This window comes from Actinia tenebrosa, unplaced genomic scaffold (assembly GCF_029948245.1).
Source record: "Actinia tenebrosa isolate PJP-AT-01 unplaced genomic scaffold, QUT_ActTen_1.0 PGA_scaffold16__25_contigs__length_10494907, whole genome shotgun sequence".
NCBI classification, from domain to species: domain Eukaryota; kingdom Metazoa; phylum Cnidaria; class Anthozoa; order Actiniaria; family Actiniidae; genus Actinia; species Actinia tenebrosa.
In genome coordinates, this window is record NW_028292576.1 from 7,987,496 (window position 1) to 8,015,322 (window position 27,827).

A 27,827-nucleotide genomic window follows, 5' to 3' on the forward strand; every position below is an offset into this window, starting at 1 on the left:
GTTATCTAGAGATCAATGAACCTCATCGACGCCTTTTTAAAGCATCTCTTGATAATAAGCCGTTAAAAAGAATAATGATGAAAAGGTAAATTATACACCGTGAAAAGATGAAAAAACTTACTGACACTTCGGACGCTAGTCCTTCGTCGAAGTAAAAGAGAAAGAGGTGGTAGAAAGGAGTGTATATATGATAGAATAAGACAAAAGAAACCAATGAGAACAAGGTAGGCAAGGAAACAAAAACAAACAATCAAAAGACAAAAGAAAAGGTTAGTTAAAAAGAATGAACAGACCGCTATTAACCTCGGGCAAGAGAATATTCTCTTGCCTCGGGATATCTTCACTATTTGATAGGACTATAAGGAAAGGACTATAATGCACATCACTGCCGTACTTGCGTTGGCAAAAAGTGATAACAAGTTTATATTTAAATATTTCAAAGCCTTGAGTTCGTGTAATATTGAAAATTGCAGCAATAGAGGCTTTTCAACATCACGTGCCAGCGCCCATAAGACAGCTTGGGCTGCCTGTGGCTAGACGGCAGAACAATAAAATCCCTTTGCTCTCGGGAATTGAATTTCTCATGTAAAACGATTGTATTTTTCCTGCATCTAACAGGGCTGCCGTCACGTGACGGTGCAAAGCCTCTATTCCATAAATAACAGCTTTTATATATCTCCCCCTTTGCACACGTATTTTGCCACCTACCTTATCCCAATAGTCCTTGGAGCAGTATCTTGGCAGTAAAGCCATCATTAGTCTTTGTATTCTGGCCAAAGGACCTCGAAACCTTATCTCATCTTCTAACAAGGACTCATCTTCGAGAAGACTTGTTTCTGTGAGACCAGCGTTGCAGATGATCGAAGTTACTAGGGCTAATTCTTGCAGGGAAGCAGAGGTATGCATGGGTTGCCTGTCATGTAGAATACTAATGAAAACATCAGAGTGCGCAACTACGACGCCGAGAACCTGGGGGAGGAAAACAAATATCATACGTACTTTTTAGGTTTGAGTGAGTTTAACTAATTTCATTTTTTTTTTACGATTTGTACGCGTACAAGACCCTTTTCGAGTTCCAAATTACCGCTGTGTTTCTTGATTACAGACTCATTTGTTCAGGCTAAGCCTCGAATCAGTGTCTAATTACTCGCAAATACCAACGGTAAAGTAAAGAATGCACAAGTTCAACAATACGAACACTTTGAAACTTGACGGACCTTGACTGGAACACGTGAATATTCTTCACGAAATCGAAGATAAGTAAATGAGTCCGCAATCAAGAAACACAGCGGTAATTTGGAACTCGAAAAGGGTCTATTTAACTGAACCTGACGCTTTTTGCATACCTGTCGGATACCTTTCTGATTCTGGCATCGACCAGTGTTAATGGCAAGTTTAGGTAAGTTGTATGCGTGCAAACTGTAGAACTGAAGACTATTTATCTTAAACTGATCTCAGAAACCGCCTATACCAATGAGTGAGAGGTGTCTCGGATAATCTATCTAGAGAATTTTTTTTTTGAGCAAACTGTTATAACAAATACGCCCGATGTTCTTCCCCTTAAAGAAAAATGTAAATTTGTCGCCATTCCTTACCTTCATTGACGCTTCTCGATGTCCACGACCCAGTGACGTAAGTACAGCACCCATAACCTTAAGAGCCGGAAGCAACAGTTGACGATATCTCTCCATCACCGAGGGAACAAAGCTATCACGTGAGTATCCATCACTGACGCTCCCACGTGACTCGTACTCAGGCCGACGGTTCAAGAAATTGCACTCTGCGAGCCTCGACATCAGGCCTGATTGTAGAAGAACTTCGGCCCCTTCTTGGGTCTGAGCTATGCAAGTTAGAAGGGCCATTTTGGATTCGTAGATGTAAAGCGCCTTTAAGGGTTCGGGTGAGGGGTCCAACATGGCCAGAAGCCTGTCGTCTTCTTGTAGGAGTCCCTCGATAATGTTTCTCAAGAACCCCTTCATGTTGAAGTAGTTGAGCCATCGATTCTGCCAGTCAATTGTGACGATGGAATCAAGCAGCGAGAACGCTAACATCCGTCCAACATCATGACCATCACATGCGTCTCTACAGATCACCTCCATTAAGGGTTCACCATAACTCGACAGCACCGACAGAGTGCCTAGCTCCCATGACTCCCCAGCCTGAGACAGCACGCCTTCCAGGACTCCCTTGGATGCATGGGATCCCTGTGGTTTTTGAGCCATCTGCATGAAGTACAACATCGCTGCGTACAGATTAGCCCTTACTCGTTGTAGTCCCCCACCTGATCTCAGCACCGCCTCGATTATTCCCCTTAGTATCGCAAACAAAGGTCCTGATGGTGTACTGGTGCCACGAAGTATCATTGACTGGGATCCCTGTGTGGTGCCATTTAGATTCGAGGTAGAAGATCCCTGGGTATCCCAAGGAAGGGTACTGTGGCGAAGATGTGTCATAAGGGTAAGAATAACCCCAGATACAGGTGAGGTGAGCTCTGTTAGCGCGTTATCTTGTGCAATCTTCATCAACAGGTCCTGCAGGATTTCCAATATCACAGCTTGTTTGGTATCGCGTGGTAAAATGTCATGCGAACAAGTTGCCAAGATAACTTCCACCACCTGCCGCCATGATTCAAATGTTTCCTTCTTGCCCTGGAGATTTTCACGGACTATGTTACGTTCAACCACGTGCTCGAGAATTTCTTTCACTTCCTGTAGAAATAAACAAAATACGGGGTTACCATGACAATACGTGGAGTCACACTGTAAGGTACTTATGGAGATTCAACACTCTTCTCAGCCAATCGGCAATCAAGTACGAGTGATTTCAGAATTTTCCTGTAAATCAGCACTTCTATCAGCCAATCATTAAGGCTGACGTATTTGTGGATATATGATTCAGAAGTGTGTGATGCCTGGGGCGATTATAGATTCCACCACGTGTAGCCTTTGCATTCAAGATGCTTGAGGATAAATATTTAAGGTTAAACAAAGGATCTTATTCTCATGAGTTAACATGGCCGTCGTGTGATGAAGGTCCATAGTAACTCATAAGCGCTTTAGCAAAACAATCAAGAATAAAACCCAGGATAACAGACAGCTTATTTAAAGAACAGCACTCGCCTGCAGTAGGAAGTTCTTCTGTCCAGCGGTAGCCGCCCCTTGGACGCTAGTGATCTCATTATTCAACAAGCGATGCAAATCACGAACATTACAGTATACTACTCCAGTTTCATCGGACTTCTGTTCACACGAAGCAATCACTCTTTCAGTGACTCCTTGATTGAAGTAATTCAGCTGAAGAACGTCTGGGAATTGATGAGTGAAGTCAACGGAGTCCAATAAACTAAGAATCTTTCTACGCATCTGTAATGGATTTGTTGTTGGTTCTGCACCGTAGAGGCTTGTCTGATAAAGACTCTGGCTGGCATTCATGGCAGTGGTGTCCTCATTCATAGTTCTCGAGAGATCAGGCATCAGGGATGACGTGAGTGCTCCAAGAGCTGATGGCTCATTCAGTAGCAAGGCAAGCAACCTCTGCGCATGCGATCTTTGTCGGCTCTGCGCAGTCACCTTTAACTCAATAGCGGCCGTCTTCAATAGCCATGACTGTTGATTCATCACACTTAAGGCTGGCACTAACCCTTCTTCTATCTCCATGGCAACCAGTTTATTGAATGGCAAGTGTTGGAGGTGTTGGTGGAGAAAGTCGTGACTTGTTCTTAAGTATCGTAGTGTTGGCATTGACGTGTCTCTGTCGGCACAAAGGTGGTAGATGAGTTTATAGGCCAGTTCTGCGAATCGTGGAGCTTCTGTGATGCACGTGGGGCCCCTGTGTGTTTCTACACCGTTGTTGATGAGCTGCAGGATGGCGTGAAGGCATGTCTTGGGTGCACCTAGAACTCCTGTAATCAATAGAGAAAAGAATGATATACAATGAAAATGCATTTGGGCGGAGAAATGGGAAGGTATGAATGAGGTTGACCAATACTTAAAATGGGAGTCCCAGTGATTGTGAAACATGCTAAATGAATGAAGACGATAAACCTTTTCGGCTTGGGCTTAATGTTTTGCCATTTCAGAACACGCGTCATTCCCTGACAATAACATTCTTTGTTTGAGTTGTACCCATATGAGTGTGTCTTCTCGTGCACAATCGTAAAACAAAGAAAAGAGACTATAGGGAATGAGGTGATCTGTTATGGGAAAACATTACGCCCAAGTTAGAGAGATCTATTTTCGTCCTTCTCCTTTGCAGAGTGCAGACATGCATCCCTGTTTCCAATCATTCAAACCACACTATGTTCAAACTAATATCCTCCTGCATGAAGCCTTCGTTGTGAACTCAAAACTTATCCTTCTTTTCCAGTATTTATGTTCTTCATGATTCACCAATAGACCGCCCGCATGTGACGTCAAAGCAGCTCAATTTGAAGGACAAAACGAAAGAATTTCAATCACCTGAGAATTGGAAACCTATTGATTTGTCCTTCAAATTAAGCTGCTTTCCGAAGAGCTGCGAGGGGTCTATCAGAGGAGGTTAACAGTGTCGTGACTCTCCTTTTCTCCCCACCCCTCCCCCTGTTAATTCAAGATCAGTCCCTTACCTGGCAGTTGTAGGTTAGTTTTGGCCACAGGTCGTCTCAGTTCATAACCAAGAAAGAAATGAGCCAGGTTTGGTGCGGGAAAGTCCAGTGAGTACAGCAGTAAGCGAACAATGTTCTGACGGGTGGCGTTACGCAGTTGAGAGGTACCGTAAGATTTCTCGTCAAGATATTCTAATGTGACAAGAGATAAGTAGTTGAATTTATGAAAAAGTCAGGTCAAGCCTCAAGTGGGAATGCTATTGGAAGTGATGTCAGTGGACCACAGATAGCAACCGTTTACAATTTACTGAATACTGAACAATCTATTAATCTATTTGGATGTTCCTTTGCTTTTAACTCTACCATACACTTGGGTACCGAGTTTATTTATTCTCTCTCTGAGCGAAATAGAACCTCTGGGCCCAGTTGCACGAGGGGTGGATAGCGCTATTCAACGGATTAATCCTTATCCAGTGGATAAGTTGATGCTGTTACCCAATAAATTTATCCACTGGATAAGTTTTATCCGTCGGATAGCGCTATCCACACTACGTACAACCGGCCCTGGAGCCCAGGGTAATTTCGCTAGTGAATAGTTTTTTGAAAAAACCTGAAAGAGCAATTTGGGAGAATCAATAAACTGTATTGTAATTTGAAACTTGGATTTTGTTTGATTTTTGTATGATTTTCGTGTGTGAGATTTTTTGTTTTTGTTTTTTTTCGATTAAATTTCGGGTTATTTTCAAGGACCATTCACTTTTAAATGTACATGTACAAGAGCTTCTCAACGAATTCTAAACTTCAGGAGTTTTAAAGTTTAGTTTAAACACTAGCACTAAAGTCGAAATCAGGATCAAAAAATACTGTGCACCAGAAAAACCATAATTAGCACTCAAAGAAATCTAAATGACATCATCATTTTACCTTCTCCAATTTCCTGTAAATCTTTAGTCAGAGATTCTTCTGGTTCATTGATATCAAGATGTTCAACAAAACCAATGAGAATCTGAAGAGACATGGCCTGGGAAATGACAAAGAGCATTATTATTTGATAACTAAACTATTGGCATGTCTTACAAGGCCATTGATCAATACTTACTCTATTGAAATTGATGTTTTGTTTTTGTAAAATTTTATTTTTTATGTTGTGATACGGTGAGTCATTGCCAAGTCTCCATAGCCAGAGGGCTAATGTTTAAGGAGGAGACACACTTTACTTACTACTGTACAACCTTCAACCAACGCATTGACTTTTACGGAGGAAAGAAAAACCAGAGAACCTAGAGGAAAACCCTCATAGCATAGGAGAAAACAACACATCAAACAAACTTAACCCATGTGTTGGGCATGCAGGGCTCAAACCACCAACTCCGATTGCAATTAAGCATTGGCGAGAGGAAAATGCATTAGGAGTTTAAAACACCCATGCCACCAAGGAATCTTTCATGGAATTAAGAGGGATTTTTAGAAACATTAAGAAAATTGGAAAAATGGATTTCAATGAAAACCTAACTAAACCAAGAGTGATATAGCCTGTGTGCAGCTGAACATAACTGTGGTTAAATAAACCAGAGTTCAAGTTCAACATTCATGGATACTTTTTTCTCCATTTCCAAGTATTTGTGTTGTGCTAATTACCTTGTTTGCTGTCAGTAATCCTACCAGGTGTGTTTGGACAGCCTGAGATTGACACACTTGGCACAACACCTTGATGGCTGAAAGACTGAGTTCTGGACTGATGTGAGGAATGGTCAGGTACCTAATAGAATAACAGATGCTTAACATCTCATACCCAGGAAATTTTAAGTCTACTAAGATAATTATGAATATAATATAATTTATTTACCTAATATGATTGTGAAAAAAGGTGATCCAGAAATGGTTTCCTTCCCCACCCCACTCGATCCCCCCTGGTCAAAACATGTCTTTTATTCCCCCTCCCCTCCCCCTTTCATTTCATTTTATTCCCTTTCATACCATGCAATCATTATGAGGTAGTTTGCAGACTGGCTTTGTGGGTTGATACTCATAAGTAACTGATCCAATAATTGTTTCCCCCACCCACCCCACCATGGTCAAAATATATCACACCCCCTCCCTACCCCTCTTACCTTGCAATCTTTAGGAGGTAATCGGCAGACTGTGGGTTGATACTCATAAGTAGCTGATCCAACAATTGTTTCCCCCACCCACCCCACCATGGTCAAAATGTGTCACACCACCCTCCCTACCCCTCTTAACTTGCAATCTTTAGGAGGTAATCGGCAGACTGTGGGTTAATACTCATAAGTAGCTGATCCAACAATTGTTTCCCCCACCCACCCCACCATGATCGAAATGTGTCAAACCACCCTCCCTACCCCTCTTACCTTGCAATCTTTAGGAGGTAGTCGGCAGACTGGCTTTTTGGGTTAATACTCATAAGTAGCTGATCCAGGGCATTTAACATCACAGATGTGGCTTGAGGGACAGAGCGTAACATGTCCATGAACTGGCCTTGTTTTTCCAGTGCAACTTCAATCATTCTGAGACACAACAAGGCTGTTCTCTCCAGCTCAGTTCTACCATCTAGAAACAATTACAAGATCAACAATTAGCAATAATGATTCAATGTACAGTTTTATTGAACCCTGAAAATAATGAACTTACAGATCTAACCATGAAACATCCTTTGGGCTGTTTTAATTCAGGACACAGATCAAACCCTAAATTAACCTCTGGACTGATCAAAGTCAGGGCACGGCTTACTCACAGATTGAACCCTGAAACAACCCCTTGGCTGATCAAAGTCAGGGCACGGCTTACTCACAGATCAAACACTGAAACAACCTCTTGGCTGATCCCCGGGGGGGTACTCCCCTATATTTGCTATACGGGTATGTGCCGCCCTATAGGGTATGGTTTTTCGGCTTTTGGGTCTGGGGTAGGGTATCATTTTTTGACATTTTGTCTGGGATAGGGTATCATTTTAGTCTGGGATAGGGTTAACGATTTGGTCATTTTTGTATGGCGTATAGGTTACGCTTTCTGCCGACCAAAAACAATAAAAACGTTAGTAAATATTGATTGTAATCTGTTGAAAAACCGTCTTTTCCGTCCTTTAATCTGGGATAGGGTGTACAATTCTTAGTTTTAGTCTGGGGTAGGGTATGTAAAATCAAATTTTTAGGTCTGGGATAGGGTCAGGGTTTTGAGGTCCTGGCGGCACACCCCTACACAAATTGGGGTGGTAGTACCCCCCCGGGGGCTGATCAAAGTCAGGGCACGGCTTACTCACAGATTGAACCATGAAAAAACCTCTGGACTGATCAAAGTCAGGGCACGGCTTACTCACAGATTGAACCCTAAATCAACCTCTTGGCTGATCAAAGTCAGGGCACGGCTTACTCACAGATCAAACACTGAAACAACCTCTTGGCTGATCAAAGTCAGGGCATGGCTTACTCACAGATTGAACCATGAAACAACCGCTGGACTGATCAAAGTCAGGGCACAGCTAACTCACAGATCGAACCCTGAATCAACCTCTTGGCTGATCAAAGTCAGGGCACAGCTTACTCACAGATCAAACACTGAAACAACCTCTTGGCTGATCAAAGTCAGGGCATGGCTTACTCACAGATTGAACCATGAAACAACCGCTGGACTGATCAAAGTCAGGGCACAGCTAACTCACAGATCAAACCCTGAATCAACCTCTTGGCTGATCAAAGTCAGGGCACAGCTTACTCACAGATCAAACACTGAAACAACCTCTTGGCTGATCAAAGTCAGGGCATGGCTTACTCACAGATTGAACCATGAAACAACCGCTGGACTGATCAAAGTCAGGGCACAGCTAACTCACAGATCGAACCCTGAATCAACCTCAGGGCTCAACTAACTCACTGATCAAATTTGTATTTGAGAATTGAATTTTTTGTGATTTATGTGAGGTACCTGATGTAGCTTGAAGCAGGTCGAGTGATGATGAAGCATCATCAATGATAGACAGCATCTAAAGAGAAATTAAAGGACTTGAGTAAGACAATATTTTGACTTGTCCACTTATCACTCCTGGGTGGACAGCTGAATGCCTAACAGGTTTTGCAACCCAATTGATAACACAGCTTATAGATTGAATTAGAATGATTTTTGTAAGAGAACCCGGAGAAAAACCCTTGAAGCACAGGAGAGAGCCAACAAACAACTCTACTCAGTTACAAACAACACCAAGCCTGGCAGGACTTGAACCCAGGTTGCATTAGTGAGAGGCAGCACATTAGCAGCACATGCCACTTGTGCTTCCCACAGGAAAGAAAGAAGCAAGCTCTTCCAAAGGGGGGAGGGGGGGGGGATGTTTAAGCAAAGGCTTGACTCTTCTTCATGAATACATACAGTGGTGTAACATTCAACTCAGTATCTATACTATCTATGGCAAGTTTCCTATTGAAGAAATATAAGATGTGTGTGTGTACTACATGTATGTGAAATTATAAATGGGTTAACAGAGCACGAGAAAGGTAGTTCAAGATGCAAGATGCAAGATTATATTTTATGATAATAAAACATATTAGAGAACTGCCAAATCATGTTCAAAAATCCTGAGGATCAGAGAGAGGCTTTTGGGTAACTACCCAATACCTCATTAATGAAATTAATAAACATATTTTTGTCAAAAATGTGAACACTCAGTTTCAGCCATGAATTATGAAATTTGATCAGTACCTAAAAATGGTACAATAATGACAAAGATATAACTAGAAAGATAGATATAGAAAGATATTTGAAAGATTTAACTAGCTAAAAACTAGTGTGAGCTGCGTCGGTGTTTTTAGTGAAACAGTAATGATGAAAAGGTAAATTATACACCGTGAAAAGATGAAAAAACTTACTGACATTTCGGACGCTAGTCCTTAGTTGGAGTAAAAAAAGACTAGCATCCGAAACGTCAGTAAGTTTTTTCATCTTTTCACGGTGTATAATTTACCTTTTCATCAGAGCTAAATTTAGATTGCTAGGGTGAATTGTTTAAGGCATTACCATTCTGAGCATTGGTGTGTCATTCAGCATGTGAATCATGAGAGTAAAGCCAGGTGCTTTGGGTGCCATGTGTCTCTCTCCTCCTTGTACTCCTAACACCTGATCCACAAAATCCCCTGGTTGGGGCACATAGTCATCAAGTAGCTTGAACAGGACTTCAACGACTCCACATGCAACCTCCCACTGAAATTTAATTACAGATTTAGTATCTAAACTACATGTAGAAGCTTTAGGTAGAAACAATACAGCTTCTAGTTATCTGTTGCTCAGGGTAAGCCTTGATTTGCGCAGTGTTCCAGTGAAGGTCTGTGTAATTTCAAAGATGCATCTACTGTATACATTGCTGAAGATGTGCATTCTTTACTTTACAGAATGGATGGTATTTGTGAATACCGTTACAAGGCTAGCCCGAGTAAATGAGTCTGTAATTGAAGTACCTATAACGCCTAACTCAATAATTTCAGTATTGATTGTACACACAAACTTGTGAATAGTTGAATGGTAAAATATATTTTCATATATAATGAGTGATGCATCTGGAATATACAGTATCAAGGTTTATACATTATATATTAATGAGTGTGATGTCATTATAGGCATTATTAAATATACGAAACGTTTCTGGGGCAGTAACTTATCCTGTATGAAACATGATTGTCTTACTCAGGGTTTAAAGAAAGTTTGTCGAAAATTTGTTTACTCAATAATCAGTATTTCAATTTACAAATTATGGCAACTAAACTCAAATAATTCCTATTAATGACCCATCACAATCATGAGCATATTGGGAGTATAAACCTTGATATCTCCAAGATGCATCACTCAAACCATATACAAATATTTTACCATTCAAATATCCACTTCATGTAGAATCAATACTAAAAGTATTGAGTTACTGTAGGTGTTATAGGCACTTTAAGGAAAACAGTCATAATTTGGAACTCGAAAAAGGTCTATTAGATAGCACTGATCATGAAAACTAGGAAGACAATACTTCTGGAACTGGTTAACAAGCAAATCCCACCCCGCACCCCCAATAAAAATGAATGGTCCCTTAGTATACTTACTTTTTCCTTGCTGTCTTGGTAACCTCTTGAATTGAATTTCAAGAATACATCATCACGCAAGTACGCCAGGTAAGGTTCAAACCCTGGCACACGGTAACCAGCACCAAGTGTTGCTGGGATAGGTATATCTGTCAGCTCTCTAATGAGCCGCAGAAAGGCACGCGTCACTGGGTAGGTTTCACTTCTTGCTTCAATTTCATTTAGTTCAACCTACATAATACAACGCACAGTAAGGTTTGACAAAAGTGGCATTGCGAAAAGTACACTACATGTACAGTATCTTACCTGAATACCCCTGTCTTGTGTTGTCTGACCAGGTTGTTTTACAGTCACTAAAATCTATAAATTAAAGTTGAAACATCTGAGTGTTAAAATGGCATACTGTATAAACATGGAACGATACACTGAGTTGCATTTAAACTTACCAGGGTTTAGTTTAGCTGTAACACGGGTTAATGGAACCAAAGATTAATTTTTTAAGGAGCAACTCTAGAGAGTCTAGTACCTGAGAGAGTTCCAGAGTAAGCCACATTGAAGAAGCGATTTCTGGTGACTTAGCAAATGCTGCCAATGTGTTTAGAATGCAACCTTTCAATCTGATGTCAATGGTGCAACTTAGAAGACCAAACAGAGAAGCAACAGGAAGCCATGTTTGACTCTCACACAAGGTAATACGAGCTGTTTCATCCTAAGAAAATATAACAATTTATGATTAAATTACATATTGTCTCTAGAAGAAAGACTAGAAATTTGTATGTCAACAGCTATGCAACAGCTAACCATAGGTTGTCAAAACTCTTTATGGTTGTTGTCATGAGAGTTGCCATTAAGGTGATTAGTATTTGACATTCAAGAAGGTGTTGGTAGGTTATTTTTAGTTCCGCTTTGAAAAGCTTGGTGCAGTAAGCATGTTTATGTGAAATAATTTCTAGAATTTTAATTGGCTGATTTTTTCTCATGCAATGTGATTGTTCAGACAGTGCCGTGTCTTTGGTGTGACTGTGTCTGCGCCATGATTGTACTGTGCTTCAGGCATTTGATTGAAAAAAGAATACATTCCTGCACGATGTGATTGGTGTAGCGTATGCCCTGCCATGTCATGACGGCGCTCATGCCGTGAGCCTTTCCCAGTCATACGAAAACTGCAGAGAATGCATTATCAACTTACTTGTTCAGCAATCTTTTGTGTTACTTGAAGGACTGCCATTAAAGCCTCTTGTTCAACTGGTGTTATTCCTCTGCTACCCATGTGAGATCTAAAGCCTTGACCCACTTCTTTACTTCCAAAACCAAGACCTATCACATGAAAGCACAATCCAAAATACCTTTAACTAATTAAAGCTAAAAAAAGCAGTTGTGCTTTATCTTGATTACAAAGATAGTAACTATGTGGATCAATAAGCCCAGAAAGCTTTCAACTCTGAGGAGTACTTTGAGCTAAAAATAACAAGTCTTCCGACAATGTCCAAACATAATTGAAGCTTTTCCTGACAAAACTTTGACTTCCCAGTCCCTTTCACCAATCTCACAAAATACTGAGATGACATGTCTTTTATCTATGTAACTACAACAAAATTTAAGTTTGGGGCAGCCAAAAATGAGGTACAACTGTCAGGTATAAAGCTAATCTTGCAAGTCAGGTGTCACCTCCCAGAAACTGAATAATTTTATAGTATGCCCTTGGTGCATTCAAATAATATAGGCTGTACCGAATCGTTCATCTTAACAAAATTAGGGAAGGAGAGAGGAAAAGGATCCTGTTAAATGGTATTGGTTTCTCCTTATACAAAGTTGATTATTTAATATTGAATCTGTAAGATTTGTAAGAAGTATGGTTCATACCTGAATGACCTCCATCTTGGCGAAGATCCATGTAGTACTGCTTGATGGAGGTAAAAAAATGATCCCAAGAAATACTGTTATTTGCTGTGGTCTTGAGCATGTTGAAACAGTGATGGGCTGCCTGTGGGCTAGTGGACAAACCAACAAGCATTTCCATATATGGAATGAACAAAGATGCGGGAAGCAAGTCTCCAGCAAGATGCACAAATTTGTGCAGACTGACTTGTTTAGATGACAGCCGTTGGTTGTATAATGGGGAAGTCCTGTTGCCGTACTGTGAGAAGGGTGTGGCTACTGGTTCAGGGGGGCACCAGTAATCAGCTGCCAGGTGAAGCTCAGAGGGATCTTTGCTATACAGGTCACCAATCTAAATAGAATTTATTGATGTAATAGAACAGAGCTTCATAAATATATTTGAAAATAATATTTTATGCTGAAGCATATAATATTATTGTAATATTATAATTTATCATATAATGCTAATAATATATTTCCGAGACTAAAATGAAAAAAAAAGAACTTGAACTGTTAGCTTATTTTTGTACATCCTATAAATATGAGATGCACGGCTCAAAAATACAGCTGATTGTGCAACAATGTCGGGACAGAATTTCATTTCAACCAGATAAGTTGAGCCAGAAACAAGGTATGACCAAGATAAACTAATTTGGTCGGTCATCACGAATCGTCAATGACCACTCATTATTGTAAGCCCTGAAGATGTTACAAAATTTGGCCCGTCATCACAACTCGTCACTTAACGGTCATTATCGTCAGCCCTGAAAATGTTACAAAATTATTTTTACCAGTTTCAAAAAATCTTCAAAATGTCTGGGAAGATCAATGGGAGGTTCACGACCCTCTTGTAAGCAAGCCTGAATAATACGGCATGCTTCATCTCCGTGGTTGCGCAATTCTTTAACCTAAAATAAACCAGAAAACAGTAACCCCATTATGTACATTCTAGATCTGTAGGTTAAAGACAAGTGTCAAGGTTCATCAAATTATACCTTCAAAGGCATTTTCACAATAAATCCTGTTACAACACTATGTAGTCTTCGAACAAAATAATCCTGAAAACAAGGAAAAGAGACTGAGACAAAAATATTATAATAAAAATACATTGCAGCACAAATATATAAGGTTTTTGCATGATGGCAGCAATTTACTAGAATGCCTTACAATTTTTTGTTTGTTTTAACTTCATTGCCTCATGCGATGTACAGTAGTGTGATACAAACACTGGGTCAAGACAATTAGTGGTAATGAACTAACAAAACATAGAGTGCAAAAAATTCTGGTATATGATGCCGTCATGCATGGAAAATTATAATAACTGGACAATATGTGGCCAAATGGAATATCAAAAATGACCAGATGTCAGAAAAAAGTATACCTCGTGATGGAAATTATTAGCTCCAACAACACAAGTTCTTAAAAACCCAAACACTCCTCCTTCTACAGCCACATCAAAGACAGCTCCATCATCTTCTAGTACTTCTACTGCACCCACCAAGCTGGACCACTGACTGCATGAACGCAACACTAGTGACCATGCAAACTGAGTTGTGGCAAGTAAACCTTGATTGACCCATCCCTCTGTGCGGCACAGTTCCTGATGAACATCTGGGATGAAATTCTGGTCTGATAATAGTGGGAGGGCATCCTCTATTGGGTAAAACAATAAAAACATGCATGATTTTCATGATATAATAATACTGTAAATAAAAATTACTTTTTTCCATATTAAAAAAAACAACACATTCCCACATTAAAAAATTCAATTTTGTTTCCTTTCTGTGAAGACACTAAATAGGACCACTTGAAAAAAGATAACCAACCACGACATAGAGTGAGAACAAAGGAATTAAACTCATGTCAAACGTGAACCAAACAGGAGATCATAACGAAGCCTAGATCTGATAATAAATCTGAGAAAAAACTTAGATGTTAGGCCAAACAAAAAAATAAGTGTGTTTCCTGTTGCATGAGAAAAATAATTGGGGTCAGTAGGTCGGATTTTTTTTTACTGATACAACGGTGGAAATGAGCTTACTGAGAACCCTGTGGTGCATTTGGGAATGAAAAAAATATTAGGGTCGGCAAAAATTGGCAAGAAAATTAGGGTCGGTTGCGGAACAGGAAACAAACTTTTTTTTTGGCCTTATCAATGATATGGTTTTACAGAAAATTATTTGCAATGGACAAAAAGTTACTACCCAAAAATATATTGAATTCCTACAATACTCCAGTTTTGAGTTTTATCTTGCTCAGGATTAATGTCAATTTTGTGCAGCATATTCATGTGTTCCAGTGAAGGCCCGTGGAATTTCAAAGAGTTTGTACTGTTGAACTTGTGCATTTTTTTTTTTTTTTTTAAATTTAAAAATTGACCATTGACTATTAACAAACCAAACCTATTTGACTAGTTAACTATCACCAAGATTGAGCCTGATAGATAGATATATATGTACATTGTATATTTACCACTAAAAGATGTTTGCATCTCACTTCCGTCATCCAAAGGATCCACGTTAAAGCAATACAACATGGCCATCAGGAGAGTCAAGGTGACACTATCAAGAGTTCCATCAGCTTCTGTTGCTGGACACTTCTTCAAATACGATATCAACTGCAGAGTGTCACTTCTTGATAACGTTGATTGACATGCGGCACAAAACAGGCACTCGGCAAGAAGTTGACGCTGGTCAGTTATGAAATCAATCAGCTGTCTTTTGTGCCGTTCATCTCCTATTGCTTGACCTTTTTGAAGCTTTTCAAGTTCTGATTGGATACTGAGGCTTTCCAGCTGCTTTAGTATTGTGTTAACTAAGCCTAATTGAGCAAAAAAATGCATTAAGTACTATATTTACTGGTTTTAAGTTTCCCCTGATTAAACAACACCACAAATAAGCACCCCACCAAGTGCCATCCCCAAATTAAATGAAACCCAAAAAATTTAATAAGAGCTTAAAAATATGGTATTTTGTATTCTTTAAATGTTTCTATTTATTTTGTATCATTGGTTACACATTATGTATATGGTAAACACTTTTTTTGAGCTATCACTACCCTTGAATAAACCCTGCATATTAAACCCAAAAAAATTAATACACACTGCAGCTTTCAAACAAATAAATACGATATACATCAGTTGTTGAGGTACAGAACCTATTTATACCTCAAAATGTTGGATTCAAATATTCTAAATTTAACATCCACTTTTTTTGGGGGGGGGGGGGGGGGGGAGGGGGGAAGGGCATTTATTGCTATCGCAATAGTCTTCTAAATCAATTATGATTCAGCATTAAAAGCTGAAAAGCTTTCATCAATTCAAGGATCAAGAGATGGAAGGTTTAGAACTTTTTCCAGCCATAAAATAAACTCACAGACCACTGTAAATAAGTAATGAATTGAAACACAACCATTACACATGTATTTAACTTCAAAAATAAAAAATAAAAATTAATGATGACTCTCCCCTCAGAAGCCCTATCAGCCTCCCCCCAATAAAGAAGCATACCTTTCCTAAGTTTGTTCTAATAATGCTTTAATGCTTGAATTGCAAAGAGCAGAAAGCCACTAGAAAACATGCAAGAGTAATACCTTCTTCAAGAAGCTGTTCAGTATACCCAGTAATCAATTGACTCAAATCTTCATTCAAACCAAGTGTCCATGTGATACCATCTCTTGACTGCATTAGTATCTTTAGAGCACTGATAAGACAACGGCGACCATCATGGTATAGAAGTACAGCCACTAGACCACGCGTCATTCCTGGAAAATTTGGCTGCTGTTGTTCACCTGCTAACAAAAGCTCAGTGCAAACATACTCATTCAGGTCAAGAATGTCACTTAAGATAAGTGATTCTTGAATGAATTGTTCTGGAAGCTTTTGTTTCTCTTGTTGACCATGAAGGTAGATTCCTGTAGTAGAGGCTTGCTTGATTTCATTTCTGTGTACTGGATTTTTTGCCTAGTAAATTTACAAGTGGAAAGGGTACGTAAGTTTTTTATCGTAAGAGATCAAATCATTATTTATTGAAGGGATAGGGTTTAATGAGAAAATGGGGGGCATTGAAAACCTTGACCTGACCCTAAAAAGGGGATCATGAAATAATTAACAATTTTATATATTAGCTAGGTTGATGGGAAACAGGGGAGAGAAAAAAAGAAGAAAAAAAAACGTCCTTTTTTCACAAGGGTAGCACTTAATAGCCAGTGGCTAACAAACCTCTGGCCCTCATTCCGTGATCGAATTGGAATTTAGGAGTTGATTTTTGCGGAGGGAGGGAAACCGGAGAACCCGGAAAACCCTCAAAGCACAGGAGAGAACCAACAAACAACTCTACTCATACACAACACCGAACCCGGCAGGACTCGAACTAGGGTCGCATTGATGAGAGGCGAGCGCTCACACTGCTACGCCACCCATGCTACCCAAGGGGGTGAAGAGGGTGGGGGAATGGGGAGAGAAGGGATAATAATCATAGGAGAGCCTTTAAAATCGTTTAAACCAACAAGGGGTATCCAGCATTTTTGCGGGGGTGGGGTGGGGGGTATGGGATTATTTTGGTACATCCTCTTATTATTCAGTAAAGAAAGTTGATTGATGCAACAACAATACAGAAAACACATTAAAAAATCCCAAGGACCCTTCCCTGGGTAAAGTTTTATTATAATCTATATTACCAATTAATGCTTCGAATTCTTTCAGTTGTCAAAATCCTAACTGTATTAAAGGTAAGAAATGCAAACTAAAGATTTCACTTCATCATAATTAACAATATATTATGGCATAGCTAATAATGAATTCCATATTTTTTTACTTACAGGATTATTCAATAAAGTCAAGAAATCAGGCTTAGATTTTTTAAGCGCGACTTCAAGATCGTGTTGATATTCGGGACGTTTTCGATAAACGGCTCGTTCGACGATCTCGAGCAGGTCCTTGTAGGGCCGCCAAATTCCTATGAAAATATCAAAAACAAATGAGCGTATATATTTCTCCTCGCACTTAAAAAAATACCAAAATATTACGATTAGAAGCGTCAAAACTTTGAAAAAAAAAGATTTAAATTTTACCTTCATTTTGCGCCGCCATTTTGAATCGGCGCCGAAAAATGTGCTCGCTCAGGAACCGCGCGCTGATTTCAGCAGCGCGAAGCCTAAGAACTACCATACCCACGTGACACTAACATGATAGATTCGAAAAATTTCACGTGACTAAATATCGCTAGCTGATTGGTTAATGCGAGTGGTATATGAGGTGACTAACTTGAAGCTTGTCATGTGACTTATATTCTGGGGTTTTGATTGGTTGAGAGGCGTTGAACCGGCGTCTGTCACTGAACCCCGCGTAAATATGAACGCGCCAAATATTTTCACAACCGATTTGGAAGGTCGACTCTACGGACTCTAGACGATTATTAGGTGATTTACTACAAAAAATATTTCATATATTTGTCTATAATACTAGACAAAAGCTCCACGAAGCCCGAAGTAACACATGTGTGTTTTATCAGCTGTTTTGTTGGATTACTTCAGATTATATTCAGGTGAGTAGACTACGTACTACGTGGACCCGATGGGAAGTAAATCCGTTACCACTCTGCTAAATTAGGCAATATTTCTTTCTTTTTTGTATTAATAAGGCTAAATATGCAGTAAACTTGACTTCGTGTTACTGAAGAATAATTCTATATTTGTATTTTTACAAAAGATTTGTATTTTTCGGGGAGATTTTGACAATTTTGTGGGGCAGTTGTGTGGCAAGACAACCATTCAAGTCGCGCGCTGAAATTTACATACATACTGGACTATTAGTCAGTTTCTAACTGACCTTAAAATGGATTCTCTTTCTCTTTTAGGTTTTATTAGATAGAGATCATGGTTTCCACGACAAACCCTGAAACCTGGAACAAATCAGAGAAAGATTCTGATTCATGTCTTAGTGACAGCTCTGGGTCATTATCGCTAAGCAGACACCCGTCCTTGGCAGAGATATCAACCATTACCTCAAACTGCTCTACAAGTCCGATAACGTCAGATGAAAATTATATGGAACGTAACTTAAAATCTCTTAAATCACAAGCTGCAAGCAGTGAGAGCTCGATTGCTCTTCTAGATTTGCAATTAAGTGGAAAAACAATGATGGTTCCTGCTACACCCCCGAAGCATACGATGAAATCCGACTCCTCAGTCGCTCCAACAAACACAGAAGATGAACCACTCACACCTACAGCTAATCTAAAAATGTTAGTCAGCGCAGCAAGTCCAGCAATCCGAGATCGGGAGACTAAGAAGCGAGAACTCTTCACAGAACCTGAACAGACCAGTCCAATTCCAAGCTTTTGTGCTGTGCCTTCGTTCGCGTTACCGATGTTTGACTCCAAAGTTGTTTACAGAAATGGCGGTTTTGTCCACGTAAACCTTCGAGATGGTTCAGAATCTGAGAAAATGGTCATAAGTAGGAAGGATAAATCTCTTGGTCTGCTGTGCCAAAGGTAAATTTTACATGAGTTGATGGAGATGGCGTTACACTAGTTTTATAAATTGCCGCCATTTTCAATCGTCTAGTGGTGTTTGAATTTTTAATGAGATAGATTTTTCGCGGCATTTTTGATTTTGGCGGGGAATCTAAATTGCATCTACAGTTTTAACTCCCAATTCCATTCTTAAATATTGATAAAAGTCATAAATCTAGTGTATATGTATATGTCTATCTTAATGTCCTTATTTTCCCCAAGTTATGGTCATAGTCATTTACTGTTTGCTATTGTGGTCCTTCATGCAAATCATGCCTGGTTTCCCTCCAAAACTGTTTGACTACGGGCTCCCTGGGGAGTCGGGGCTTGGCTAGAGATCAATTAATTAAGATTTTAGATGCATCAATTGTATTGTCTTTCTATGAATCTTTGTCATCTTGTTATGGTTTCCATAGATTTTTGGCCAAGTACCCTGAAAACCCTTCTCCTAGTGAGAGAATAGAGATCAGCCTTGATGAAGTTGCTAAGGATTTGAGTAAGTAAAGAAATTCGAAAAATAGAGATACATTCAATTATTATTTTCATTTGATTTACCATTTATAGTTCTCTAGATATGAAAATGTCTTTACAAGATCTGCACTTTTTTGCATAAATTTTAATATCAAGTTTGTTGTTTTTGTTTCACTTGTTAGGTGTTGAGCGGAGAAGAATCTATGACATTGTCAATGTCCTTGAAAGTGTAGAGGTTATTAGCAGATTTGCCAAGAATAGATACATGTGGCATGGAAAGACAAGACTGCCTCAAACATTAGCTAAATTAAAGGTAAAAATATTTTCATCCGGCAAATTGTATCCTATATAGTATTAGCCAGCAATATTTGTAGGTAGAAAGGACTTCAGTGATTGCCTTGGCAGTTAAAGTTTGTGCATTTTTGAACTCAAGCATGTTTTGTTCCAGTATATTGGTATGAGTTGTGTAGTCTTGAATATTCATTGAGACCTCATTTTTTAAAATGAGAAGATGAGAAGGCTACGCTTAGCTCAATACATTCTCATTAGAAAATCTTAATGTTTATTCTTGTAGCAATTTGCTGTTACACATGGATTTACAAGTAAAGGAGGGAACACAGATAAGGAAAATCCACAGATGGCTTGTCAAAATAAGGTAAAGAAACATGGCATACATATGCTGTGTTTTGGTACATATATGTTTAAACTTTAAAAAAGCATTTAATTTTGACGTCAAACTCAAGTGAATGCCTAAAGAAAATGGTTAAGCTTGTTTTTATATAATAAGGGTTTTATAATTTTTTCTTCCGTAGTGTGCAAAAGCTGGAACAAACAAATTGCCTCATCTTCTTCCTAAAAATAATAAAGTTTGTCTACCTGGAATGGGGTGTTTACCAAGTATGTTTGATGGTGAAGATGATGCTTGGGCAAAAAAGCAAAGAGGTAGGTAACCATATGTCAGAATTGTGATTGCCACTTCTTTGGTGATGAACTCTTTAATGCTAAAAACCTTACCTAATAGGACCATAAATAGGACATTTGTAAGATGGTATGATTTTACTGCAGCTACCAGGATGCTGCAAGATTTTTTTTCTTATTCAAATATTTATTCCTTCATGAGAATAGTAAGTGAATATGTGCTAGTTAAAGGAACAAAAGGTACAAAAGAAAGAGTGTAAGGAAATTCTGGGTGTGGTAGTGACAATGACACCATTAATACAAAAGGCCTGTTGAAATGTCCTTTTCCTGGCACAAAGGTTAAAACAAATGAACTTTAATACTTAAATGCATTTGTGTGATTAATTATTGTAGAAGCAGATTATTGCAGAAAGGACAAGTCACTTGGTGTATTGAGCCAAAAATTTTTAATGATGTTCTTACTTTCGGAGGTAAATAACAATTCTACTTTTCTGTTATTTAAAAACATGTTTATTATTTTCCTAGTGGGGTATCGGCCACTATCCTTAAAATCATGTATTCTGATTGGCTGTTGGAGCGGGCAGTATTTTCTCAGTATTTGATGATCAAATTCATAATCTTGCTCTCCAGAATCGGCAAGTTACCTTAGATGATGCAGCTAATTTATTGATAGATGAAGAGGAAGAAGGAAAGGCTAAGTACAAAAGTAAGTTTCAAAGTAAGGTGCAAATATTTAAAACAAGATCATAGATTTCCTCATTACATCTAATTCATAAAAATACATGATAAAGATAACTCCTAATGTCCAAGCATTCTTGAAATCTAATGATTGAAAAAATTTACTAACAACAGACCTAATTCATCTTGGTGCGATGTTTTCCCATTACTGATCATGTGTCATTCCCAAGAGTATCATCTCTTTGTTCAATGGTTGTGCTTGATAAGACAAATGAATAGGGATACAACTCAAACGAAAACTCTTATTTTCAAGGGAATGACAATGTGGTTTTAAATAGGAAAACATAACACCTAGACGAATTAGGCCTATTGAGTAAATAACTATAGAAAAGTTTATCAGCAGTACCAAAAGCTCAAACATCTAGAATATTTGGTTTGAGTGAGTGCGAAGAGTCATAATTTAATGTTGCAGTGTGCTAATGACTTTTTTATTTTTTGCAGCTAAAGTGCGCCGTCTTTACGATATCGCCAACATCTTGTCAAGCTTACAGCTTATCCAGAAAGTCCATATTCATAACATCCAAAGTGGCAGAAAGCCTGGCTTCAGATGGATTGGTATTGATTTGGACAGTCTAGACGATCTTAACAAACCTACAAGTAAGTAAATTAATATGTAGAAAATTATTCTCCATGAGAGAAAAAGATTCATTCAGTTCCTTCCAGTTTTATTAGTTGTTTTCCAAGTGAATTTTTTGGTTCAAGGCCCTCTTTGTTTTCTGATGTGCCTTGATTCATAACATCAGACATTAAGTTTGATTAAACATTTCCTTTTAAATAAAGAAGACAAGGAAAACCTCTCGTTTAAAGGAGTTATTGAAGAATTACATTTAAGATGAAAACTCAACATGAATCACAGTTTGAAATTGAACTGATGGATTGAAGGAAATCTATAGTACCATGAACCATAAATTTTATTGAAGAATCAGGGCACAAAATTAATGCTCACAAACTCAAAAGTTGCGTGTGAAATGTTGTATTTAGTGAGGAATAAATAACTTAACTAGCTAGTTTTGTGAATTTGACCACAGTCCAGAAATTGAAGGACTGGAAAGTTTAGAACCCCCATCAAGTAATTGTTATTAGCAACGATCAATCACTAGTGATTTTTTTCTGTGAGAACAAAACTTGCTGGTAAGGTTTTGCTAGTGAGTTTAAAAGTTTAAATTTAGTGCCCTGATAATGTAAACTTAATCTTTTGTTAGGTGATTTGAACAACCATCCCAAGAAAAGAGGTGGAAGTAGTAAGAATTCCTTGGTGGAGAAGGAACCAGTAGACACAGAAGAGAGTAAGTCTTATAAGAACTTATAAAAAAATGGCTTACAATAAAGGCCAATCAGTCGCTTGGCCAATCATCATAACTGGCTATGTGGACCCCTTGCCACATGTCGGAATGCAGCTCAATTTGAAGGACATTACAATAGGTTTCCAATTCTCATGAGATAATGCTTGAAATTCTTTTGTTTTGACCTCCAAATTGAGCTCCTTTGATATGCAAGGGGTCTATTAGTTCTAGCTTCCTCATACTTCATTTCTGGCTCAAAGTTACAGGTCAAAATAATTGGCAAGGTAAAGTTTCAATTCTGGCTGGATATTGTTAGATGATTGGCTATTATTTTAAGCCCTGTTTTATATGACTGTCAATAATCAGTAATAAGCTACTTATAATTGAAACAAGTTCAGCTTACTAAAGTGTTTCATGTATTACCATAGGTGCATTTGGGAGACTAATCAGCCGCCGGCCAAGCCAGCAACAGTTACGTCGCACAAAATCTGATGGAAACGGCAAAAGCAAGCTACCACGCTCCAGATCAGATAGAGGGTTTGCAAGCAAGAAAAGGGTGTTGTCTAGTGATAGTGATAATGGAGCTAGTGACAAAGGAGATGGATATTCAATACAGGAAATTACTGGTTTTAGAGGTATGTGTGGGAAATTTTGTTAGAACTATATCTCAGCATTTTTGGGGGAATTTGGTCAATGCTTTTCTATTACAATGTAAATACTGAATATCATTTAGATTCAGGGTGAAATATTAGGAAGGGATGACCAAAGCAGAGCATTTTCTTGTATTTTTGGTAATTGCCTTGAGATGTACCTTTATCTTCAATGCTTACCTTTCACCAATGCAAACCAGGTTCAAGTCCTGCTAGGCTCTGCGCCGTATGTGGGTAGAGCTCGTTACTTCTCTACTGTGCTTCAAGGGTTTTTTGGTTTTCGTCCCTCCATAAAAAATCAACGTCTAAATTCTAATTGTAATCCAGTGCAAGAAGAGCCATTATCATTAGGCCAAACAAAAAAATAAGTGTGTTTCCTGTTGCATGAGAAAAATAATTGGGGTTGGTAGGTCGGATTTTTTTTCTGACACAACAAGGTATTTTTCGTTTTCAGTGGAAATGAGCTTACTGGAACTGTGTGGTACATTTGGGAATGAAAAAATATTAGGGTCGGCAAAAATAAGCAAGAAAATAAGGTTTTATCGCGCAACAGGAAACACACTTTTTTGTTTGGCCTTATCATAATTATCACTAATCATATAGCAAATTTTCTTTTCTCATTCTTTTTTTCTTTTCCCCCTTTAGATGACAATTCCATAAGAAGTCCAGGCTCAATCAAATTTCATTCTGAATTAATGAAACTGAAAGAGCAGTATCCTGACCACATGTCTGAGCTTCTTTCTGCCTGTCAAGCATATCTCATACCTGATGAGAACAAAAAAAGTAGAAGAACACTGTTCAATGGGGAAAATTCATCACAAGATGATGGCCCAAGCTCTAAGCGCCGCAAAAGTTCTGATGATGTCATGGTCAAAGAAAATGAGTCTGAGAATGCTACAAAGTTTGTACATTCAGCAACATCTCCATTCAAGCCCTTTGAGACAGAGCAGAATGATATCAATTCCACCACAAAGAGCCCACCGGCTAAGCATATCATCCCTAGTGTAGTTGAAGGATCTCCTGAACAAAAGATACTGTTGGAGCGAGAGAAGCAGAAAAAGCTATTAGAGGAACAGAAGGATTTTGACGTCAAGGATGAGAGATGGAAACGAATGGAAGATGAACTGGAAAAAGCACTTTCCAAGACCCGTTCTGAAGTGTCCAAGAATAATGACAGCATCCACTCATCAGTTGAAATTCAGGCTAATTCAATAGATGATGTGAGCCCCTTGAAGCCTCTGAGTAATTATGTTAAGAATATGAAGCCCTGGTATCCTCTAGGTAAAGACAAGACAGTCACTCAATCTACAGCATCCAAATCAGGAAGTCTATCTCCATTGTCTTTACAAGCTATGGGTGTCACTCCAATAGCACCTTCTCCAGTGAGCAATACTACAAGTCCCACAAATGCATCAGTCGCGTCATCCAATAATGCTCAAAGCGTAAATCTAGTATCATTAACATCTTCAAATTTACAGTCTTTGTGGACAATGGCAACCTGTAGTGCCCCATCGCTCCATACCAGCCAGGCTCCTCTCTTCCTAGCAATGCCACAGCAACACACCTTCTCATCTTCTGCATCTAATCCAGCTTTGCTGTCAGTAACACCAAGTACTTCAGAGACAAGAAAACTATTACCACTATCTCATCCACCCAGTGAAGAGAATTGCCTGGGCAATATAATGCAAGCTACTACCAATATAATGCCGCCATCTTCAACTTTACCAATGAACATTGTTGGCACTCTAAACAATGCCAACTTTATTCAAGAAAGCATGACATGTTTGAAAGATAACCAGATAATTAGACCTCTGGTGAATGTCCAGCCCTCAGTCACCCAAGGATTCAGTCCTAGAATGGTCATGACTGCAATTCCAGGTATCAGAGGTCCTGCTCGTGCCACTGTAGCCACACCCAACCAGATGACCCCCATTCTACCTAAGGTTATCACACCTCAGCATCCATTTTCATCAGTGACTGGGGGAACTCCCTGTAGCAATACAGTTTTTGTAAATTCAGATATTGCTAAAAAATTAGTAATGCCTGATACTAAATTAAACTGAAACAAAAAAAAGAAAATAGGAATATTTGAATTTAGTTAAAATGTAATTAATTTGGTTTCTCTAGTCCCCTTGCACTGACTCCTTAGAGGAATAATTATTCTGGGGGACAAAACAATAGGCCGTCTTTTCTTACTCAAAAACATTCCTTCTTTTGGTTCCCAAGAACGATTCCTCTCAGGACTCAGTGCAAGGGGTCTATTATCATGTGGTTAATTAGTAAATGGTAAACTTATTGAGTTTTGCATGAATATGAAGAAGATTGGTCTTTCAAGAGGTCTTTGTCTTCAAATTTATTTTTTTATTTAGATTTGCACGTTACTTTTCATCCTGTGAAATAATAAGTGAATAATTCTTTTTTACTTTCACTATCAAGACTTTTCGATGCCTTCCTGTTATAATTTACCAAAGCCTAATTTAAGGCTATATTACTCAGCAAAGCCTTTTTCAAAATTCATGCAGAATTCACTGATGTTTTTTGTTTGGTTATTTGGTAGAGTTATATCTACTCTTTATGGTATAAGGTTTTGAAAAACAATATTTTTTTCTTTCTGTGAAAGTTTTACTTTTCTCTATTAGTGATAGTGATTAACAATTTATTTTTTTCAAGTAAGGTTCATTAGAGTGCACGCACTAAAACCGTGAGCATTAAATAGTACTATTTCATACGGAATCCTTTGTTTTCTATTGTTTAATTATCACTATTTAGTGCTTGAAAATTAGTATTTGTTTCACGGATTTAGTGTAAGCACTCTAATACAATAATTAGGGTAATGTAAGGAAATTGTTAAAGGAATATAATTGTTGACAAAATCTAGGGGTTTTAATGTACAGTATTGATAGCCAAAATGAGTTAATCCTGGTATGTTATCCTAGGGTTTGGAAAAGTTTTTTTTATTAACCTTAAAAAAACTACAGATGCTATTTAATTGCGTACAGATTATGAATATTACCGCAAATGATAGTTGAACTTTAAAGTCTTACTTTTTACTCAAGTTCATTTATAGGGTATTTTGAAAGTTGGGTATTTGGTAGAACAAAAAAAAACACTCCTTTTTCAAAGGCTATCTTATGAAATACCATGAATTTAGGGATTACTCTGCATTTAGGAGATGGGTTACCAACACTACTTAAAATATTTTCATGAACTTTAATAAAGTTAATTCTTATAGTTCGTGGCAAATGTAAGATAATTTTCCAAAGTCAAATCTACCAATGGCTGCTAAATTTGTATGTCTTTTCCCTGAAATTGTAGTGCAAATAAAATAAAGTATATTTTTCTTTATTAATTTCTCAGTGTTTGGGGGGTACACAAGGGTGGGATGTGTTGAAACGTAAACTAGCTTATAGACCTATTGGCCTTTTAAGAAATCATTGAGAGTCACAGTATCGGCTGTGTTGTTTCAGACGACACTCAATAAGCCTTTTCATAGTTTAAGAATCGATGCCACTGCGCATGCGATTTTATCCCGAATTTCTCACCTTTTGTTTAATTAAGAACAAAAGAAGGTTTAGACAAAAGAAGGTAGAAATTCGGGATAAAATCGCATGCGCAGTGGAATCGATTCTTAAACTGTGAAAAGGCTTATAGACCTCGGCTCTGACGTAATGTCCCATTTCAGACCACGTGGCATTCCCTAGATTATTATTTCTTTGTTTAAGGTTTGCGCTCGGTTGCACATGAGAAGACACATGAATATGGATACAACTCAAAGAATATTCTCAAGGGAATTACACGTGTTCTGAAATGGGACAACATTACGCTCGAGCGCTCCAGAGCCGAGGAGGTCTATTGTATTTGACGGTGGAGAAGTTTCTCAATTGCATAGAAAGGGAACCCATCAGTCTTCAACGCTGTGTCAATTCTATTCTTCACTGGGGTGATGACAGCAAATGGGCTTGTATGCAACACATCCAAGACTGAAATAACACACTTATCTTCAATACCCTTTGGTAAATATCAGCATTGGTGATCTAATAACTCTTGTGATCTTGAAATAATCCCGGGGGGGGGGGGGGTACTACCACCCCAACTTGGGTACTTGGGTAGGGGTCTGCCGCCAGGACCTCAAAACCCTGACCCTATGCAAACTCAATTTGCATTGCTAATTTGAGTCCCCGGGGATTATGCAAATGAGATAATAAAAGCCCTTCACGTGGTCCTATAGTGTCACTCTACTCGAGGCAGCCGGTCAAACATCGTCTTTGTTATAGTATTTGGTATTTCAAACCCGTCTTCCTGTGATATGGCCGAACAAGCTCCGGTTGTTCCACCTCAAGAAGAAGTTGTTCGAGTGTTAAACCCAGTAGAAGATGTGCCGCCGCTTCAAAATGCGGCTCAAAATGCTGCTCAAAATCCTCCCGAAGGTGCGGACCGGAATGCTGCTGTGCAGGATGGAGCACAAAACCCCGCTCAAGATGCCGCTGCTCCTGACGTCCAGGAAGCAGCGCCTCAGGTAATATTCCTTTCGCTAGTGCGTTGTTTATGTTCCTAGTCGTTCGTAGCGTTGGGTCTGAAGTTTTAAGTTAGTGTGCTTCGTATATTAGTTCGAAGTTTTCTAGTCGCGTAATTTGCATTCTGGTATCGCCGTTGGTGCCAAGTTTAATCTTTCCGGCTGTTGTTGTATTTTGTTTACATATTCACTATAAACTTTATGAACTGGTGTA

The 27,827-nt window shown here is 38.7% G+C and overlaps 2 protein-coding genes across 2 annotated transcripts in view; one reads left to right on the plus strand and one right to left on the minus strand.

The window, feature by feature from the left end:
- LOC116288898 (nuclear pore complex protein Nup205) overlaps window positions 1-17,660 on the minus strand; it is a 28,716-nt gene extending 11,056 nt beyond the window's left edge. Inside the window, exons 1-21 of the mRNA XM_089031001.1 lie at window positions 17,599-17,660; window positions 17,347-17,483; window positions 16,120-16,489; window positions 15,001-15,348; window positions 13,910-14,181; window positions 13,524-13,586; window positions 13,320-13,436; window positions 12,514-12,880; window positions 11,840-11,967; window positions 11,177-11,359; window positions 10,957-11,010; window positions 10,672-10,881; window positions 9,605-9,787; window positions 8,522-8,579; window positions 6,952-7,150; window positions 6,221-6,341; window positions 5,507-5,603; window positions 4,604-4,774; window positions 3,120-3,901; window positions 1,596-2,708; window positions 709-969 (exon numbers count right to left, since the gene is read on the minus strand). Of these exons, the coding sequence (XP_088887127.1) occupies window positions 709-969; window positions 1,596-2,708; window positions 3,120-3,901; window positions 4,604-4,774; window positions 5,507-5,603; window positions 6,221-6,341; window positions 6,952-7,150; window positions 8,522-8,579; window positions 9,605-9,787; window positions 10,672-10,881; window positions 10,957-11,010; window positions 11,177-11,359; window positions 11,840-11,967; window positions 12,514-12,880; window positions 13,320-13,436; window positions 13,524-13,586; window positions 13,910-14,181; window positions 15,001-15,348; window positions 16,120-16,489; window positions 17,347-17,483; window positions 17,599-17,617 (5,253 nt within the window). The 5' untranslated portion in view covers window positions 17,618-17,660. The remainder of the gene's footprint in view (window positions 1-708; window positions 970-1,595; window positions 2,709-3,119; window positions 3,902-4,603; window positions 4,775-5,506; window positions 5,604-6,220; window positions 6,342-6,951; window positions 7,151-8,521; window positions 8,580-9,604; window positions 9,788-10,671; window positions 10,882-10,956; window positions 11,011-11,176; window positions 11,360-11,839; window positions 11,968-12,513; window positions 12,881-13,319; window positions 13,437-13,523; window positions 13,587-13,909; window positions 14,182-15,000; window positions 15,349-16,119; window positions 16,490-17,346; window positions 17,484-17,598) is intronic.
- Window positions 17,661-17,921: 261 nt separating this feature from the next.
- Window positions 17,922-26,445, plus strand: LOC116288899 (uncharacterized). Its single transcript, XM_031695762.2, has 12 exons — window positions 17,922-18,071; window positions 18,384-19,019; window positions 19,457-19,536; window positions 19,694-19,824; window positions 20,086-20,166; window positions 20,324-20,453; window positions 20,823-20,899; window positions 21,060-21,135; window positions 21,609-21,764; window positions 22,370-22,453; window positions 22,879-23,085; window positions 23,746-26,445. The coding sequence occupies exons 2-12, from the start codon at window positions 18,403-18,405 to the stop codon at window positions 25,161-25,163; spliced, it is 3,057 nt and encodes a 1,018-aa protein (XP_031551622.1). The 5' UTR covers window positions 17,922-18,071; window positions 18,384-18,402; the 3' UTR covers window positions 25,164-26,445.
- The last annotated feature ends 1,382 nt before the right edge of the window (window positions 26,446-27,827 follow it).